The sequence below is a fragment of the Hemicordylus capensis genome, chromosome 2 (genome assembly GCF_027244095.1).
Source record: "Hemicordylus capensis ecotype Gifberg chromosome 2, rHemCap1.1.pri, whole genome shotgun sequence".
NCBI classification, from domain to species: Eukaryota; Metazoa; Chordata; class Lepidosauria; order Squamata; family Cordylidae; genus Hemicordylus; species Hemicordylus capensis.
Genome location: NC_069658.1, coordinates 269,197,349 through 269,218,181, shown reverse-complemented (window position 1 = coordinate 269,218,181; position 20,833 = coordinate 269,197,349). Strand labels below are relative to the sequence as shown.

The 20,833-nt window shown below is 45.8% G+C and overlaps 1 protein-coding gene across 1 annotated transcript in view; it reads left to right on the top strand.

The window, feature by feature from the left end:
• Positions 1-20,833, top strand: part of LOC128345635 (bis(5'-adenosyl)-triphosphatase-like) — a gene marked incomplete at its 5' end in the record, with an annotated part of 348,887 nt that overhangs the window by 306,118 nt on the left and 21,936 nt on the right. The window contains one exon of the mRNA XM_053297885.1: positions 13,362-13,477. Within this exon, the coding sequence (XP_053153860.1) occupies positions 13,362-13,469 (108 nt within the window). The remainder of the gene's footprint in view (positions 1-13,361; positions 13,478-20,833) is intronic.

The window sequence follows — 20,833 nt, the reverse complement described above, 5'->3', positions numbered from 1 at the left end:
TTAAGGTCCAGGTTGGGACATATGGGGCAAGGTGCTCTATCACAAAACCTCGTCCCAAGCCATTTAGGCCTTTAATAGTTAACACTAACACTTTGAATTGAACCTGGAAATGGACTGGGAGCCAGTGCAGCTAATGAAGCACTGGTGTAATATGCTCAAAATGTCCACTCCCAGTTGATAATCTCACAGCCCTATTTTGTACCAGCTGAAGTTTTCAAAGGCAGCCCCACATACAGTGCACTGAAGTAAGGCAGTGGAGGCTCTGGACCTTGGCCCAGAAGACCAGGGGTGAGAATGCCTCTGTCCCCCAGCACCACCTTTTGGGAACGGACCTCAAGGTAGATATTGAAAGCCGCTGAGAGATCTAAGAAAATTAAGAGGGTTGCACTCCCCCATCTCCCTCCCTCCCTCCCTCCCTCCCTCTCTCTCTCTCTCTCCCTCTTCACAGATCTAGATAGTCCGTTTCCTCCCAGAGTGTCTGGAGGAACTGGTCAGCCACTACACGCTCAAGCACCTTGCCCAGAAAGAGACTATTGGCCACAGGCCTACAGTTGTTTACATCCTCTGGGTCTAGACTAAGTTTCTTTAGGAGTGGTCGAATAATAGCTTCCTTCAAAGGAGCTGGGGCCATTCACTCTCTCAATGAGGCATTTAGAACCTGCTGAACCCAACCAAAAATTCCCTCCCACTAGATTTAATAAGCCATGAAGGGCAAGGGGCAAGCATGTACATGGTTGGCCAAACCTGACTAAACACCTTCTTCACATCACATCATTGGTGGAGGAGGACCAATAATTGAAACTCCTCCAGCAAAACTATACCAGGTTTTACTCTGAGCACATTTTCCCAAAGATCCTGCAGCAGCCGTATAGTCACGGTGCATGTGTTTGACTTTACCCTCAAAGTGCTGTGCAAATGTGTCACAGCGTGCTACTGAGAGTTCTAAAACATCCTGCCTGGGGCTGGATTTCAAAAGGCCCCGCACCACCCAAGAAAAGCTCCACTGGATGACACTGAGAGGATGCAATGGTGGATGAAAAAAAGTTTCTTCTGTTCCATCACTGCCACAGAGTAGGCTCAATAATGAGCTGTAACCTGTATTCACTCAGACTCAACCCAAGTTTTCCTACACTTACATGCCAGCCATCTCCCAGCTTGCTGCATTGCCCGCAGCTCAGATGTATACCAAGTTGCTGCACAGGCTCTGCTTTGTGGGAGAGGGCACTTGGGAGTGATCATGTCAACCACCTGAGCCATCTCTCCATTCCAGAAAGCAACTAGAGCTTTGACCAGAACACCTGCCATACTAGCTGAAAAAACCTCCAGAGCCCTAAGGAATCCATTGGAGTCCACCAGTCTCCAGAGGAGGGCCATTTTTATAGGTCCCCCATCCTTGCAGAGAGGTGTAGCCACTAAGACCCTAAACCTCAGAAGGAAGTGATCTGACCATGACAAGGGCATAGATGACATATCCCCTGCTTTCAAATCACCATCCTCCCGTACAGTTGAAAAAAAAACAGATCCAGAATGTGCCCCAGTTCATGTGCTGGGCCAACAACATGTTGGGACAGCCCCATGGTTGTCATGGTGGCCATGAAGTCCTGAGCTACTCCAGGCAAGGCAGCCTCAGCATGGATGTTGAAGTCACCCAGAACAATCATTCTGGGAGTCCTCAACACCAAATCTGAGACCACCTCCATGAGCTCATGCAGGGAGACAGGGCAGTAGGGTGGGCAGTACACCAACAGAATCCCCACTCTGTCCCAAGAGCCTAACACCAGGTACAAACACTCTGAACCAGAACTCACATGCATAGGGGGCCTAAAGAGGAAACTAGAGCTTTTATAAATTACCGTGATTCCCCTCCTGGCCCTCCAGCCTTTGCTGATGCTGCACTGAATATCCAGGTGGACACAGCTGGGAAGGACTAATCTCTCCCACACCCAGGTCTCTGTAATACAAACCAGGTCAGCCCCTTCCTCCAGAATTAAATCATAGATGATGGAGCGCTTATTCTGGGCTGACCTGGCATTAAATGAAAAAAACACAGCAGCAAAGGACAAGCTGGTAAAATGGCCAGGAACCCTCCCATTATGGGAACAACTAGAAGAAGGGATAAGAATAAGATGTTGAACCGCTCATTTATTTAGTGTTAAATTTTTATACTGCCTTGCATTAAAACAATCTCAAGGCGGTTTACAAAAAAAATATAAAAACATTAAAACTAGACAATAAAGATTAAAATGAAATATAAAGCTAGAAATCTAATAAAAAGTTTTAAAAACACCTACAATATAACCATAAGATACAAAACAGCAGCAAACAAAACACTCATGTAAAAGCCTGGGTAAAAAAAGTCAAGATTTTACTTGTTTTCTAAAAACTGTGATGGAGACTGGGGAGCAGACGCCCCCCGGGAGAGCATTCCAAAGTCTGGGGCAATGACTGAAAAGGCCCTGTCCCACATACATGACAGGCGAGCTTCCCTCATTGTCAGTACACAGAGCAAGGCCCCCTCTGATGACCTCGTCAAGCGGGCAGAAACCCATGGGAGCAGGTGGTCCCTCAGGTATCCAGGGCCCAAACCGTTTAGAGCTTTAAAGGTCAAAAGCAGCACCCAGAAACAGATTGGCAGCCAATGTAGCACTTTCAAAATGGGGGTAATATGGTCTCAACAGTGGTCAAATCTGCCTTCTTGATAAAGGGATACAGCTGGCACACTAGCCAAAGCTATGCAAAGGCACCCCTGGCCACCGTCTCCACCTGAGCTTCCAAAAGCAGAGCCGGATCCAGCAGTACCCCCAAGCTGTACACCTGATCTTTCACAGGGAGTGTAACCCCATCCAGAACTGGTAGAATCTCCTTATCCCAATTGGCTCTCCTACTGACCAACAGTACCTCTGTCAATTTCAATTTGTTAGCCCATGTCCAACCCTTCACTGCCTCCAGCTCCCTATTCAGGCCATCCACTGCCTCTGTAGAATCAGGTAATGAGGAGAGATAGAGCTGAGTGTCATTTGCATATTGCTTACAATTCAGTCCAAGTCCATCGGTTTCATGTAGATGTTAAACGGCATGGGGGACAAAACCGAACCCTGTGGGACCCCATAGGCCAATGGCCATGGAGCTGATGAGTAGTCTCCCAGCACCACCTTCTGGACCCATCCCCCAAGAAAGGACCAAAGCACTCCAAAGCAGTGCATCCAATCACTATACCCGAGAAGTGATCTAGAAGGAGACCATGGTTGATGGTATTGAATGCTGTTGAGAGGTCCAGCAGAACCAACAGGGACACATTCCCCCTGACAAGCTCCCAGCATAGGTCATCCACTGGATCGACCAAGGCAGTTTCAGTCCCATATCCAGGAGAGAGGCCAGACTGAAAAGGGTCTAAATAGGTAATCCATATCATCCAAAACCCTCTGCAGCTGGAACGCCACCACACGCTCTGTCAAGAAGGGAAGATTAGAAACTGGTCTATAGTTGTCCAGGATTGAAAAGGGCAGGACAGAAAATGGTCTATAGTCCAGGATGGAGGAATCAAGGGAGAGCTTTCTTAATAATGGTCTTACCATCGCCTCATTGAGGCATGGTGGTAGCTTGCCTTCCCTTAATGAGGCATTGATTATAGCCTTCCACCATCTACCTGTACCCTCCTTGGAAGATTTAATTAGCCATGAAAGGCAAGGGTCAAGAGCGCAAGATGTTGTCTGCACATTTCCCAGAATTTTGTCCACATCCTCAGGCTGTATTAACCAAAAATAATCCAACACAGTAGGACCAGATGGTACCCGAGGCATGCCTGCTGGAACTGCCAAAACCCTGGAGTCCAGATCAGCATGGATGTGAGCAACTTTATTTGTAAAGTGTCATGCAAACTGATTACAATGGGCTGTAAATGGTTCCTCCCCCATTACCTGGGGAGATTTGTGGAGCAATTCCTTTACTACACAGAACAGCTTCACTGGTCTGCATTGAGCAGATGCAATGGAGGCAGAGAAAAAGCATTTCTTCTCCACCCCCACCAACATGGAGTTGTCCCTAAAATGGGCTCCAGCCCATTTGGTCAGATTCATGTTTGGTCGGATTCATCACGACTCTTCCTCCAGCCATCTTAGTTGTTTCATTGCCCTAGGTTCCAAGGAAAACCAAGGAGCAGAACGATCTCCGCCAAGCCAGAGAGGGCGTTTAGGAGCGACGATGTCAATAGACTGGGCTGTCTCCACATTCCAGAGATTCACCAGGGCCTCAACAGAGTTGCCAGCTCTGGACACTGGAAACTCCCGGAGGGTTGTCTGGAAACTGAGAGGAACCATAAACCTCTGGGGGTAGACCATTTTAATTGGTCCACCACCACTACAGAGGGTAGATGGTGCAGTCAAACTAAACCCCACCAGATGATCATCTGTCAATGACAAGGGAGTTATCTTAAACTCCCCCACCTCCAGATCATTTATTCCCTGATCAGCAAAAACCATATCCAGAGTATGTCTTGCCATGTGGGTAGGGCCCGATACCAGCTGAGATAGGCCCATGTTTGCCATTGATTGGTTGATTGATTAAATGCTGTCAAGTCGATGTCAACTCTTAGCGACCACATAGATAGATTTGCCATGGAGACCATGAAATCCTGAGCCACTCCTACAAGGGAGCCCTCAGAATAGACATTGAAGTCCCCCAATACTATAAGCTTGGGAGAACTGAAAGCCACTTCCGAAACCATCCCCTCCAGCTCACGTAGGGAGACTGAAGTGCAGCGGGGTGGTTGGTACACCAACAGAATACTCAGCCTATCTCAGAGGCCCACCCTCAAGGACAAAAGCACGCAGGGAAAGGATATCAGAATGGTGCCTAACTGTGTGGCTGATGTAATTGTCCAATCTGGCCAAAAACACAAAGCTTGTCAATGGAATCAGTAGACACGTTTAGCTGCCCATCATTAAATGCACAGTAATTACACTGAAATAGATCAAGTTGCACAAGTGCAAGTGCTTAACCAGCCCAGAGGGCAGAAATAGTATTGATTTGTCAGATATTTGATTAGTGGACAGTCTCTGGAGAAAGCCAAACTGGTATAGTAGTTAGAGCATTGAACTAGGAGCAGAGAGACATGTGCTCAAGTCTCCACTTAGGTGTGAAACTCACTTAGCCTTGGGTCAGATTCAGTCTAACCAACCTGATGGGATGATTGTGAGGTTAAAAGGCTACAGGAGAAACCTGTTATTCATGGGGGTTCCGATCTAGGGGGGCAGGGATAGTGAATCTACTAATAACAGGGCATTAAAGTGAATGCAAAACGGGGGATCAGGTTCTCATACCACCCCAAATTGCTCCCCAAATGGACTAAATGGGCTAAAAGGGCCATTATGCTTCACTACCCACAAAGAGTCCAAAAATGCCCCCAAAGAGTAAGAAATTGGCCAGAAATCACATTTTTACACCATTTTTTAAAGAAGAAATGAGCTACAAAATGGTGGATCACACCTGACCTGCAGATACGTGGGTTTAATCCTTTTTTGGCTGGTCCCCCTGCCCTGCATATACCGAGTTCAGGTGTCCATTACCCGATCATGGGTACACGAAACAACGGGTGATGGACCCACAACTAATGAGATTCTCCTGTATGTATATCACCCTAAACTCCTTGGAGTAAGGGAGAGTTAAAAATGAACTACATAAAAATATACAGATATAACACCAGGTATTATGCTTCTTGGACCTTACTACTTCAGATGTTAAATGAGGAATTGGGAGAGGAGAGCTGGTCTTGTGGTAGCAAGCATGACTTGTCCCCTTAGTTAAGCAGGGCCCACCCTGATTGCATATGAAAGGGAGACTAGAAGTGTAAGCACAGTAAGATATTCCCCTCAGGGGATGAAGCCGCTCTGGGAAGAGCAGAAGGTTCCAAGTTCCCTCCCTGGCTTCTCCAAGATAGGGCTGAGAGAGATTCCTGCCTGTAGCCTTGGAGAAGCCGCTGCCAGTCTGTGTAGACAATACTGAGCTAGATAGACCAATGGTCTGACTCAGTATATATAAATTTTTAATTTATATACTGCCTTTCATTAAAAACAATTCCAAGGCGGTTTCCCATATGGCAGCTTCCTATGTTCCTGTGTTCCTAATTGCATGATTGAGGATATAATCATCAGGCAGTATGGGTTACTTTCACCTGCTATGGCCAGTAATACCAAAGGTGATGTATCCAGCACCCCATATGCTTGCTTGCTTGCTTATGTATGTATGTATGTATGTATGTATTTATTTATATTGTTGGGATTTTAGCTTTGTAGCAGGGTGGACTTTGGGTAAATATCTGCTAAATATCTAGTAGTATCAGAGGTGCACCTAGATAATTTTGGAGCCTGGACCTAAAGGGCTTTGGAGTGCTGCCCCACCCCCCGGTTCAAGTTAAGCATCATCCCCCTAAACATACACACACCATTAGGGGTGTGCACCGAACCGGCTGGCCCAGTTCGGTTCAAGTCCAGACCGGTCCAGTCCGGCCCCCATCAAACGCCCCCCCCCCGGGTCCAGACAGTTCGCGAATTTTTTTTTTAAGTTTTAAATGAATATAAAAGTAAAAGTCCCTTAAGTCCCTTTGGGGGGCTTCCTGTATGCCGTGGGGGGTGGCTGTGAGGGTTCCCCTTCCCCCACCAGCCTCTGAAATCACCACTGTGGCCCGGGAGACTGATCATTTTTGGCTCGTTCGGGCTTCTGTAGTATGCAGCGGAGGCCATTTTGGCTGCTGCTGCACATGCGTAAATGGCCTGGTGCATGCATAAATGGCCTGGCATGGCCCACATCCTCACAGAGGTCATTTGCGCATGCACGGTGGCCATTTTGTTTTTTCCAAAATGGAAAAAGCAGCAGCCACCGCTTACTACAGAAGCCCGAACGGGCCAAAAATGATGTCTCCTGGGCCGTGGCAGTGATTCAGAGGCCAGTGACACAGAGGCCTCACAGACACACACCCCACAGCATACAGGAAGCCCCCCAAAGGGGCTAAAGGTACTTTTACATTCATTTAAAAAATAAAAAAAATCTGCGAACTGTCTGGAGTTTCGGTTCTGTTCCGGACGGAACCGGAGGAGGGTTAGGTTTGATCCCGAACCTCCAGACCGCCGGACTGGTCCGCACTTCCCTACATACCATGACACCTGCAGTATTTTTAACATGTGGTTTCTTGAGGGCACAAAGAGCAACTGAACTCAGAAGAATGTAAGAATATAGAACAGGTCTATTTATGCAAATATGCCTTAGCAGAAACATTTCAACACACAACTTAACATATTCCCATCCCACATATTTCCCACCCGCCTACTCCCCACTCTGCCTCTCAAGAGTAGAGGTCATGCCCAGCCGCCTGGCTAAGATCACAGTCACGCTCCGCACAACAACTGCACCATTGACTAAAGAGGATTTGGGGGGGCCCTAGCGGGTGGGGGGGGCCTGGACTTCTGCACAGAACTCCAGGGGTAAGAGCACTTCTGAGCTGTATAAAATGTAATCTTGCAGCCCTCCAAGGTGCAGATAAGTGCTTGTTGTATTCTATCTAGTAATCTTTTGTGTTTTGTATTAGGGTTGCCAACTAGGGACTTTAATAGAGGACATGCAACTATTTTGGGGACCAAATGACTTTTTTTGCATTTGGAGGAATAGAAAATATTTTGGGGACCAAATAACTTTTTTGCATGTGTTGTGTCTGAAGTTCTGGGAAGCTGCTGGGACATTTTGTTCATTCGGAGCACTTTGCTCTCATGAGCAGCTTCTCCTCCTCTGTCCCCTTCCTCTTCCTACTGACCATCCATCCAATGGGGAAGCCAGAGGGGAGGTTCTGCTTCAGTGGCAGGTTGCAGAGCCACGTGATGCAGGAGCACGGATAGGTGGACCCAGCAGGTGCAGCTTGCTTCTTTCATGTGGTGGTGGTGGCAGTGAGAAGTTAGCAGTTACCTAATCAGCTTCACTCAATTAGCAGCTAATCCTGCTGAGTAAAAGGGCACCTTTTAAAGTGGTGCATCTCTTCTATTTATCATGGGGAGAGCAACTGGCCCTATCCAACCCCAGCACAGCATTCCTTCAATGGCTGGTGGTATTACAGTACCTTGTTTTACTTTTTAGATTGTGAGCCCTTTGGGGACAAGGGAGCATCTTCTTATTTATTTTTCTATGAAAACCTCTGTGAAACCTTCTGTTGAAAAGCCGTATATAAATGTTCCTAGTCGTAAAGAACAGTAAGCGAGTGGAAGACTGTACATGCACCACCGCACCAGCATGCAAAGAGCCTGGCTCAGCTGGGGGGGAGGGGGTGGCGTGGAGAAGAAGACAGTGTGTGTGGTAAACCTAACCAGATGAATTTACGGTTAAGAAGCAGGGGCCTTGAGAACTCCCCACCCAGACAGCAAACATACAGCTCACCTGGTCATTAGCTTCACAGTGGTGAGCTGTATTTTCTCTCAAATTATCGAATTTTTCTCAAACTATGCATAAATTATACCAATAAACATGTGCCAATTTTATGCAAAGTGGAGCCTTTTTGGAGACTTGTTTGGTGAAAAGCATCATCTATTTCCACTTTTTTGGCTATGGATATTCACTTTTTCCACCATCCTAGTTTTGGCAACCCTACAGGTGAAACTCGGAAAATTAGAATATCGTGCAAAAGTCCATTAATTTCAGTAATGCAAATTAAAAGGTGAAACTGATATATGAGACAGACGCATTACATGCAAAGCGAGATAAGTCAAGCCTTAATTTGTTATAATTGTGATGATCATGGCGTATAGCTCATGAAAACCCCAAATCCACAATCTCAGAAAATTAGAATATTACATGGAACCAAGAAGACAAGGATTGAAGAATAGAACAATATCGGACCTCTGAAAAGTATAAGCATGCATATGTATTCAGTACTTGGTTTGGGCCCCTTTTGCAGCAATTACTGCCTCAATGCAGCGTGGCATGGATGCTATCAGCCTGTGGCACTGATGAGGTATTATGGAAGACCAGGATGCTTCATTAGCGGCCTTCAGCAATTCTGCATTGTTTAGTCTCATGTCTCTCATCCTTCTCTTGGCAATGCCCCATAGATTCTCTATGGGGTCAGGTCAGGCGAGTTTGCTGGCCAGTCAAGCACAGTACACTGTATACTTTTCAGAGGTCCGATATTGTTCTATTCTTCAATCCTTGTCTTCTTGGTTCCATGTAATATTCTAATTTTCTGAGATTGTGGATTTGGGGTTTTCATGAGCTGTACGCCATGATCATCACAATTATAACAAATTAAGGCTTGACTTATCTCGCTTTGCATGTAATGCATCTGTCTCATATATCAGTTTCACCTTTTAATTTGCATTACTGAAATTAATGGACTTTTGCACGATATTCTAATTTTCCGAGTTTCACCTGTAGTTTTGTTGTTTGGACGTTTGTCCCAATGGGGTGGAGTCAGAAAGAAAAAGGAGGGAAAGGAGGAGAACAAAAATGGAGTTGCTTCTGAATAAAGCCTTAGCTAAACCTGCATAATTTTTCTTTTTGTTTACAAGGGAAGAGTTGTAAAAGTGCTCTAACAGTCACCATATCAAATTAAAATAAGATAGGAGAGAGGTCATTTTAGCTTGTCAAGAGGAGGTGTTAGGTTTGATCCGGATAGACATGAACTTATGGTGAAACAGACACATTACTTTTCCACCATCTGCTAGATTGCAATTAGTGACTATGAACATGTCTGCTCTCAGAAGCTTTATGATGATACTAGTATATTTCAGCCCGTTAAATTAACGGGCGCTAGTAGCCTTCTCCACCCTCCCCTGCCGCCTCCTCCCGCCCGGGCCCACCGCCCCCTCTGGCCAGGGCCGGCACCATCCGGGGCCGCTGCCGTCTCGCCCGGCTTCCCCCGCCGCCTCCTCGCTTTGCCCGTCCGTCCGGCGTTGGCGGCCGCTTGTCCCTGCCGCTGCCGCCCAGCGGCTGCTTCTCCTCAGTCTGCCGCAGCTCCTCCCCCCGCCTGGCGTCGGCGGTGGCCACTTCTCCTCGGCCCGCCGCTTCTCCACCACCCAGCCAACATGGCAGCCGGCGCCTGCGTCCGTGTCTCCCTCGCTGTGTTCTGCGCACGCGCACCACGCATGCGCAGAACACCCAAAAAAGACATGGATGCAGACACCAAGTATCTTATTATATAGGATGGTGGATCAAACCAGAATTTCACTAGGAGCACAGAATTGACCTGGCCGTACTCTGCTTGGCCCACAACCACCATGCCAAGGTTCTGGTCTAGATAGGGCTTCATAAATCATTATATGCTGGAACTGAGGTTTATGATAAGTTAGTTAAATCCCTGTCATCACTAGGATGGATGGTGGGAGTCAACTTGCCTACTTCAAGGATCCTACCTTGAGAGGAGAGCTGGTCTTGTGGTAGCAAGCATGACTTGTCCCCATAGCTAAGCAGGGTCCACCCTGGTTGCATATGAAATGGAAGCAAGAAGTATAAGCACTGTAAGATATTCCCCTCAGGGGATGGAACCGCTCTGGGAAGAGCAGAAGGTTCAAAGTTCCCTCCCTGGCTTCTCCAAGATAGGGCTGAGAGAGATTCCTGCCTGCAACCTTGGAGAAGCCACTGTCAGTCTGTGAAGACAATACTGAGCTAGATAGACCAATGGTCTGACTCAGTATATGGCAGCTTCCTATGTTCCTATGTACCTGTGTAGAACTGTTTCTTCACCTTTATTGCCCCAGTCTGAATTTTGTTTCTTGGACACATTAGAATGTGACAGAATCTATATTTATATCAAGAGATGGGCAGACAAGCATTCAGGGAACCAAATAAACAAGAAAGAATGAATGCTTTGAAACCAGGTTGAGCCAATAGAAAATAGAAACTCCTTGGCCCAAGAGATATATTTGATTGAGTGGAGGAAATACTGGACCTTGAAAAGACACAACTATTATGGTCTCTGGTTCATCGCACAGGAAGGTTCTGGGGTGTGTGTGTGTGGGGGGGGGAACTAACAATATTGTTCAGAGGGCAGCCTTTTTGCATGATCGAAAGCAAATTAATATAACCATATTCTAAAATCTGCAAAGAAATCGTAACCGTGAGAAGAGAACCTTGCAGTGTTGTCTTATGAATTAATTAAAACTTAAAACCATACAGCTCTCCAGTCTAGATGTAATGGATGTTACACAGTTCTAAGAATCTTCAGTTAAAATTACACACTGTCTGCTCAGCAATCTGTGAGTGCCAAGAGAGAGATTTTTTTTTTAAATCCAGCTACTACATCTCCTTGCCTTGCAGTACAAATATAAATGCATTCTTTCTAAGATTTGCCCTTCTTCAAGCAGATCATTACTGATGTCTGACTTCTTGGGCTTCCTGATAAATTACCCTCCTCTTTCACCTCGAGCAGAAAATGCTCTTCCACCAATAAGCGCTGACTGTCACTTTTGATCACTTGTAAACAGTGAGGCTCTTTGAATATTTCTGTTTGTGAAAAAAGGATTCCTTTCCTCCTCACCCATGTCTCCCAGTGTGAAGTAGCCAACAAAGCTGACAGCTGGGTTTCATGTTATTTTATTAAAACAGTGCTGCAGAATGGCATACTTTTGTTGTTGCAGTTGTTGCTGCAGTCCCTGAGGAAAGCACAATATGGTTGTATAACACCTTCAAATGAAGGACTGTGTGTGTGTGTGTGTGTGTGTGTGTCTTTACAGTGAGAAACTCACTCTTCAAAAATGTATTAAATTTCTGCCACCTCTGATATAGGGTTAGCAGGGTTTCCAACCTTCCAGCATTGGCCTGGAGTCTCCAAGAATCAGCATCCAGATGACCTATTGAAAGCAATCCTGGAGGTTTTAATGGCTTGATATGATTTTAAAAAATAATGGAAACAATTGGGGTGGGAGGGGGAATCGAGGAATAGCTTCAATCACATCTGGCAACCCCAGGAGTTGGCCATGGCTATGTGTGGCAGGTGTATTGTGGGACCTTTCAACATATGGAAAAGTCACTGGGCAGTCCTGTCATAGGCAAAACATTAATATATTGATCAGATCCACTGCCCCATGCATATTCATGACACAGCCCCGAAATGCTGTTGCCCTGTGTGTGAGGAGCTGCCTATTTGAAGAACAAGCCATTGCAATTAGACAGCAGGCCCATAATAGCCAGAAATGTGGTGAGGGTTCAGAGAGTCACTGCAGAAGAGCCAGAACATCCATACAGGTAGCCTGATATGTTTAAGGTAATTTGATTGTATTACTCCATTGGGAGCAATTGGGTGGGATACTGTCTGCACACTTTCCCTCCTATCACTACAAGCGTGGGCTAGAGATTTAGTTTTTAAATGAAAGCTCATCATTCAGGAAGTGGTCTCTAATATCTTCCAGGGGTTTGTCTGCCCAAGACTTGACTTCCAATTTGCTCTTAATTTATTTATTTGTTTCCTACCTCACCTTTGGATACCAATGGCATGAACCACAATAAGATCAAACAGCAAAGAGAACTTGCATTTTGGGCGGTATAAAAATATGCTAAATAAATAAACAAACCATGTTGATAATGAAAACAGATATACAACATACTGAACTAAAATGTGCTCTTTTGATCATGGTTTCCCTGTTCATTTCTCTTATTCTAAGTTCTCATAAATCTGTTCCAGTTTTTAGGGTTGTCATATGGAAAAGAGGACTGGCCTCCTATACCTTTAAGAGATGCATAAAAGATGGAATTTCAGCAGGTGCAACTTTTCTTTCCCCTGCATGAACCTTGTTGTACCTGCTGAAATTCTCTCTTCTGTGCCTCTCTCAACCAGAGACCTGTCCTCTTTTCCATATGGCAACCCTAAGATTGACCGCATTCAACCTTTACTGTTAGCTAAAGCCTGGAATGGGATCGGGGGGAGGGGGGCTTACTAAAAGAACAGGCTTCTCCTGGAAAACAGTTCCCCCTAGGTTCCTGCTGGTTGCTTTATAACTGTGCATGCATTGATTGTGCCATAAATAGGGAAGCTTCCAAAATTCTCATCCAAATTGCTTCCCATACTTTGAAATTTTGGGTTTGTTTCTGTAGGGGAATTTACAACATATAGCCACCACGACTAGTAGCCATAGGTTGGCTTGTACTTCATTAATGCTTCTAATCCACCCCTAAAACCATTTAGGCTAGTGGTCATCACCAGATTTCATGGCAGCAAATTCCAGGAATTAATTATGCAGGGTGTGAAGGACTGCTTCCTTTTGTCCATCCTGCCAATCAGCTTCTCCCTTCATTGGCCACTCTCATTTTCCCTTGCATGCAAATATCCTAGAACAGAAGTGTCCAGGTAGCAATGATTAACCCAGTTTTCAACTATTTCCTCCCCTATCCAGCTTCAGCGTCATGACAAAGAAGAAGAAGAAGAGGAATCCCCCAGCAAGTGGAGAACTGAGGAGGAAATGGCAGCAGAAGCAGCTAGCCTCAAGAAGTATTTTCTTTGAAACCATAGGTAACCATTCCAAAACAGAGAGGAGGAGGGACATACATCTTTTATTTATGTGGCACATCTCTTCTAATGCTCTTGTTATAATCCCTAGAATTTTGCAGACTGATCCTATGAGTTGCTGTTCTGAGGCAGCAGCTCAGAGGATCCAGCATAGAGGCTTTAAGCCAGTAGCAAAGGAAGAATTCATTTGTGCCAAGGTCTTATTCCCCTCTGCTAAGGGACTGGGAATGAGGCACAGGACACAGTGGTTGTCCTTTGGTATGCTGCAGAGACACATGTCCGTACAGTCGATCCATAATGGGAAAAGACCTTTTTTCCAGGAGAATGGAAGACTCCAGCTAGAGATTTCCTGACTCTCCTTGCTAACTGCATCATGGAATTTCCTATATGATGTGGCTGTTAATTTCTAGCCTCTTATTTAAGGAAGACATCTTGAAATGGAGATGAGCAAAGGCAGTGGGGGATAGGATAGCCTGCGGACAGGCCTCTCAGCTTTCGCAAAGGCTGAAAAGCTGTAAATCTAGGCAACTGCTTGCATGCATCAATTTAGAAAAGGCAAGCATGATAGTTACACATTCGGTTAGCTTAAATTTTAATGTATAAGCTCCATTCACACAGATATCTGTATCTACAAACCTTTAAAATTAGATTGAGGAACTGTTCCAAGTCTTTCTTTGGCCTTCTACTGAAATACTATCAAGAAGAAGTGTTTTCTTTGCAATCCAAGCCAGAACCCAGTTAAATACTCAGGCTCTTACCCATTGAAGTGAATAAAAGTGAACTACTAATATTGAAGTAGTTCATCTTCTTAACTGGGCTGTGGTCCAGTCCTTACAGCTGGATCATTAGAGTTTCCGATTGAGGAAATTAAAGATCTATGTGTCAAGATCTGTTAGGGGCCAGACCCTTGGCGATGGGGCTATACCTCCATGGTAAAACACACATTTTGCAGGGAGCAGATTTCAGGATCAACATCTGGCATCTCCAAGTAGGGCATAAGAACATAGAGGGCTGCCTTATATGCCAAGTCAGACCATTGGTCAATTTAATTCATTATTGCCTACACTGACTGTCAGCAGCTTCTCCAGGGATTCAAGTGAGAGTCTTTCCCAAGCCTACCAGGAGATACCAGGGATTGAACCCAGGGCCTTCTTCTGCACGCAAAGCAGATGCTCTACCACTGAGCTATGGCCCTACACCCTAAGGGGAATATCTTACTGTAGATAGGGCTTGCATGTAGTCACCCTTCCAAATGCAAACCATGGCAAACCCTGCTTAGCAAAGGGGACAAGCCTTGCTTACTGCCACAAGTCCAAGGCCTCCACTCCAAGACTGGCTCTCCACCCCAGAGCAGCTCTTCATTCCCCCACATTGTGGCATGTTTCTGGCCTTTCTGATCTTCACTTACTATTTATAAAACTTGAGCACTGGGGAAAGGCAACTTTCTGAAACCCTGGAGAACTGAAGCCAGTCAGTATAGATCATTCTGAGCTAGCTGGACCAGTTATCTGACTAAAAGGCAGCTTGGTTTGTTCAGATCTCAAACGGTCAGGTTTCCATGTCACAGGGAAACTGCTGGGGCCAGAGACAAGTCATTCAGGGCGGGCAGGGATCAAATTCGAAAAGCAGCAACTAAAGATTAGAAGGGCTAGAATAGAGATGGATTTCCCAATACACCTCATAGCCCTGGGCCTAGGGGCACAATCCTCTGTGAGGTGGGGGGGGCATGCTAGGAAGGCCAGATGTTGACAAGTGGCTCCTGAGGAGTCACCTGTCCTTGGACCAGAGGCAGGTAGCATCATCTAAGACAGGCGAGAGGTCAGGCTTCATAAGCAGGGAGTAAAGATTAGAAAGGCCAGAAGCATGCCACAGCGAGGAAGCCGAAGCTTAGCTTGGCAAGGCAAGTTGTTCAGCCTGATGGCCACAGCCTCAGGACTTGGTGTGGATCTGAATTGGTCCTTGTGGGTCAGCTGACTGAGCGTTTAGTCAGGCAGCAGGCCTTGTCCTGCAGCTTAGATAGCACACTTGCAAGCAGCCCTGTTTGCACGATGTGGAGAAAATGCAGTCCAGGTGGTGCAGGAGGCATACAGGCACTGGTGGAGCCTGGCTGGTTATTGGAAGCCCTGACTCAAAACACACCCACATATTTCCCCAGGTGATGACATCACAAACCATTCTTCCATGTGGACATTATCCCAGAACGAAAGGAAGGCACACTGATGCAGACATTCCGTGAATGGGATTCTCTCTCTGAAATACATATTTTAACTCTTTATTTAAGGGGGGGAAATGTTACATTTTAAATGAAATAGCACTTAGAGCAGACCTGCTGAAAAGCTCAAATCTTTGACCTTGGAAAATAATTTAAAAGGAGGGGGAGTTCCTCAGTAGTGCTACTGAAAAGTGAATCTTTTTCATCTCCTCTTCAAGGTCCCAGAGGGCAGACCTACCCCCAGAGATGGAATGCCCCTTGGAGACCCATCTGTGATCCAGCGAGATGGACAGAACTGTAATGACTTGTCCCGCCCCCATAGGCTGCTCAGGCACTCTTTCATTTCTCTGTAACTTCTAACCATTTCATATTTCTTCTTCAAAGCAGCCAAAAGAAGCAAGGAGGATATCGGTGTATAATTGGTGTGGCTCAGTTTTGACAGCCCAATTTAGGAGATTTCTTTGGTTAAATTCTGCAAGCCGCTTACCTGTTCTCCTGTCACAACAAATTGGCAGTGTTTTCTGAGCCTATTTGGCATCATTAGCACATTTTATTCAGTTTATTGAACCCTCTTCATCAGCCTCTTTTTCTTTGCACACCATTGCTCAATTTCCATCTACTCATAATGCATGTGTTTGTGTTATAGGATGCAATGGGATTAAGCCAGGCAAGAGAAATTCCATAGTGATATAACACAGAATTCGCACTGGCCTTTATAAAATCCAGGAAGCAGGAGTGGGAGGGGGAAGAGCAGCAACAGTAGTAGTGCACTGCTACAGAAGACACTGTAAATGGAGGGGAGTGTTGCATGCTGCTGGAAAAAAGGGGAAGGGGGTGCTGCTGGCAAAGAGTGGGACACACCACTGGGAATTATTTGGCTTGGCAAGGCACAATACGAGAGGCAAGCATTGCCTTGTTATACCACCTCAGATACTGAGTGAAGTGGGGGCTTGGACCAGTGTTCCCTCTAACAGGGATTCCCAGATGTTGTTGACTACAATTCCCAGAATCCCCAGCCAAAGGCCATTGCAGCTGGGGATTCTGGGAGATGTAGTCAACGACATCTGGTAATCCAGCCTGCACCTGCCTGTCCACCATTGCCCCTCCTCCTTGCCATCACTACTTCAAAGAAGCAGATTGGGGCAGAGTGCTGGTCTTCAGGTTCTCTGTGGACTCACTTTAGGCTAGTACTTTACTGACCTCAATACACATGCTCCTTTCTGCTCCTTTTCAAGTGATGAGCAGGCTACTGGAGTGGAGGAAGAGGACACTTCTGGAAAAGCTAAGTGATGATTAGGGGAAATGTAAATGGTTAGGGGAAATGTTTGGGTATGCTAAGCATACCCAAACACTTTATACATAGAACTGGCTCTAGGTATAGGCATTATCACGTATGGGACAAATTGTGTGGAGGACACCCGGTGTCTGAACTAGGCCCAAGAATGCTTTGTATGAGTGCAAAGATGAAATAAGAATAACACGATTCTCTGTGCCCAAAGGGCTCACAACCTATTTTTTAAATGTGCAAGATAGATGCCAGCAGCAGTCACTGGAAAAAAAAACACTGTTCCGGGGGGTGGATAGGGACAGTTACTCTCTCCCTGCTAAATATGTTGCCAGTTTAAAAGGTGCCTCTTTGCTCAGTTATCAGGGGATCACCTTGCATCACCTAAACCATGGCAGATTTCAGTGGAACAGGCTTGCATATTTTGATGAGACAATACTTACTTGGAGTGTGCACACATTGATTTTTGCGATTTGATTCAAATCATTGCTGGCCAGTTCGATGAATCAAATCAAAAATGTGCAAAAAATTCTCTATTCGCCCATAGGGAACAATGGGGAACCCAAATCACCCCTTTGTTCCCCATGGGTAGGTCTTAGGGTACCAAAGTGGGTTGGGTGATAGGGCATGGTGGGTGCTACCTACCACCCAACCCACAAAAGAAATGTGCAAGAGGGTGATTTAATTTTTTTTAAAACTTTCCTAAATAGGATCCTATGGGGTAATCGGTTTTTTAAAAAAAAATACAAATCACCCACTTGCCCATTTCTTTTCTTGCTTGGTTGCTAGGTAGCACCCATCATGCTGTACCACCCAAATCACTTTGGTGTCCCTAGAACCTACCCATGGGGAACAATGGGGTGATTCAAGTTCCCCAATTTTTCCTATGGGCAAAACAAGCAGAGTGCACTATGCACACCTTCCTTGGAAAACAAGACTGCAGAATAGAAGCAGCACACACAGTCACTACTAACACTGAACAACACATTTTGCCAAATACACACAGTACAAAGATGGCCAAAAAATAACCATTGATCGAGAATCCACTGCTAGCCACAGTGCCTGCGCTGCAGTAACATCACTGGCATGTTGCTCTCTCACACACAATTGTGACTCCGTCCTACTTGCAACAGCTGCCACAGCACAGCAGCACCCTTAGCAACCAGCAAGCACAGCCATAAGCTCAATTACAGAACGTCTTCAGTCACATTTTGACTGAGTGAGTACGCCTTGCAATGTGGAATGCAGAGCAGACCAAAGCAATGAGTGAAGCACAAGCTAGTCTCAAGGCCAGACATGGAGCTCATCACAGCAATCAACAAGAAATAACGCACAGAGAGCTGCCACATTTCTCACCACAACACCTTCTCATAAACAGATGAAACCACAGCTCAAGGAATGCAGACAGGCACCCAAGTTCTGCCTTTGTCAATCTGAGATCCAACAACACCAGATAGTTATATCAGCAAGTGATAGCAAAGCATTGTACTCTGTGCTGAATAAAGAAAACCACAAAATCAAACCTCCTTGCTTTTCCTGATGTAATGGCTCCCTCTGCCTCCAAGTCCCTTTGAATACATTTTGAAATTCCCACCTTTTTTGTTCCCCTTTATCAATCTGAGATCCAGCAAAACACTTATAGCAGCAAAGATATAATTAGTGCTGAGAAAAGAAAACCACAAACTCAGTCCTTCTTTCCTCCTTCCTTCCTCCTGTCCTCCTGATGTATCCTCTTCTTGCATAAGGGCTCTCTCTCTGCCTACCATTCCCTTCGAATACATTTTGAAATTACATTTTGAAAATACATTTTCAAAATTAATTTTGAAAAAAAGTGTTCCCCTCACTCACTCCCCCCAGGTGATGGGGGCACAATTACCCATGCCAACACTTGATTTTAATGACAACAAGCCATCCAAGAAGCAAGGAGTTCTCAAGCCAATCAGAAGCCAGTGCCCGAAAATCAATCAGCAAGGGAGGAAAGCCTGCTAAAATGGCCACACAAACTGCATGAATCAATTTGTGTCTAAATGGGGTTGATCCGATTCGACCTTGAATCAGCCCCTTCATTTAAGGGGCAATTTGATTCATAGTTGAATCTGCAAATCAGCCCCAATTCGCTGTGGATCGAATTGCACATCCCTAATACTTATATCTCAGATAGTTTATCTGATCTCATTATAAGTAATCAGTTGTGTAGACATCAGACAATGGGGCTATTCCCACGATTGGGAAAAATCGGGCTAGGAAAGCCTAGCCCGATTTTTCCTGATCGTCAGAACCACCAGGCTCGGCTGCAAGCCTGGTGGTTCTGGAGCGGGTAACCCGCTCGAAAACCCCTGCCCCAAAACCAGGTTTGCGGAGCGAGCGCTCCACAAACCTGGTTTTTTAGATTGTGAGTAGCTGCGGTGCGGCTTTGCAGCATGCCTACTCATGAGTAGACCCCCGAGGGGAGGCGAAAAGCCACCTCCCAGTTCTGAGGGTCTCCCCAGTATGCCCTGCGTGCTCACGCAGGGCATACTGGGGCTTTCGGGGGCCACACGGCCCCCGAACTCCCCAGCCCCCGCCAGCTCCGTCTTGGAGCCGGCAGTCGTGTGGGCGGCCAATGAGGCCACCCAGGGCTCCCTCACCACCCTAAACTGGGTCTCATGGATCATGAGACCCGGACCAATATGTATTGGGGTTGACATTTTGCCCAAAATGGCAAAATGTTTCTCCAGCTTTTTGCTTTTGTTTTCCCGCAGAGATGGGCAACAAAGGTTAATCTCAGGTCATCTTGGGGCACTACTGGCCTACACCCTTTTACTATTGAGCTCTGTCCTGCTACCAAATGCTCCATTATTTTTCATAGCTTGGCATTCTTGGGACATCACCAGGCCCCATCACAGAAATCTCCAGTTTTGAGATACATCTGACCTAGAATCTTATGTGTACTCCATCTAGCTCCCCCTAATTCCCATTTTTTGAAAAACAAAAGAGATTGAGAAGTAATAGCAGATGCCTGATTACCATGGTGATTGGTTATTTTGTAATGGCAGCAAGGTAAGGTCTTGGTGCAGGAATGCTCTATTATAGAGGAGTAAAAGATTGTGTGTGCTGTTTGTGTTAGCTTATTGCTGCCTATGTCTGCATGATGAGGAGCCAAGTAGGCTTTGGAGGGATCTTGGAGGGTGCTGGTGTGTGCTTGTGGGCTATCTCGTGGAAGCATCAGATAGGAATATTGTGAGAATGCCTAATGGTGTAGAATCTTTGGGGCTGCTTGCCAATGATAATGGAGATGTCTTCAGTATTGGATGCGGGAAGCACACCATGCTACTTTTTGTAGAAACCTGTAGCCACCTTTGAGCGAAGTAATGGCAGAAGGCATGAAGGAGACTTTTTTTGGTTGTTCCTCGCAAAGTGACAGCAACTTCTCTCTTTGACTTAATCTCCTGGCCCTCCTTTCATGAGATTCCTGTCATGAAGCTCTGAAACTGACGCAGAGCGAGTTATCTTCCTGCACAGTTATTAGCCCTACAGGGTCATCTCAACAGCCCTGGATTAGCTAGCCAATTGTACCACTTATTTAACAAGCTTTCACTGTGGACAATAAGCTCACAAAATGAGAAATCACATGGTAATTAAAGCAGTTTAAAAAAAAAAATATCTAGTGCAATTCCTCCTTCCTCCCATTAACACATTCAAGCGTCAGCACTTGTCAAACCGTCCAGGTCAAGGAGGTCTTGAGGAACTGCAGATTGCTTTCTTTTCCATTAAAATGAGCAACAGGGGAGGGGGAATCATTTGAATATAATAAAGAAGCACTTAATTTTCCCAACGGTTCCTCTGCAAAGCCCTGCATGTGCAATTTGTGCCAACACTGATT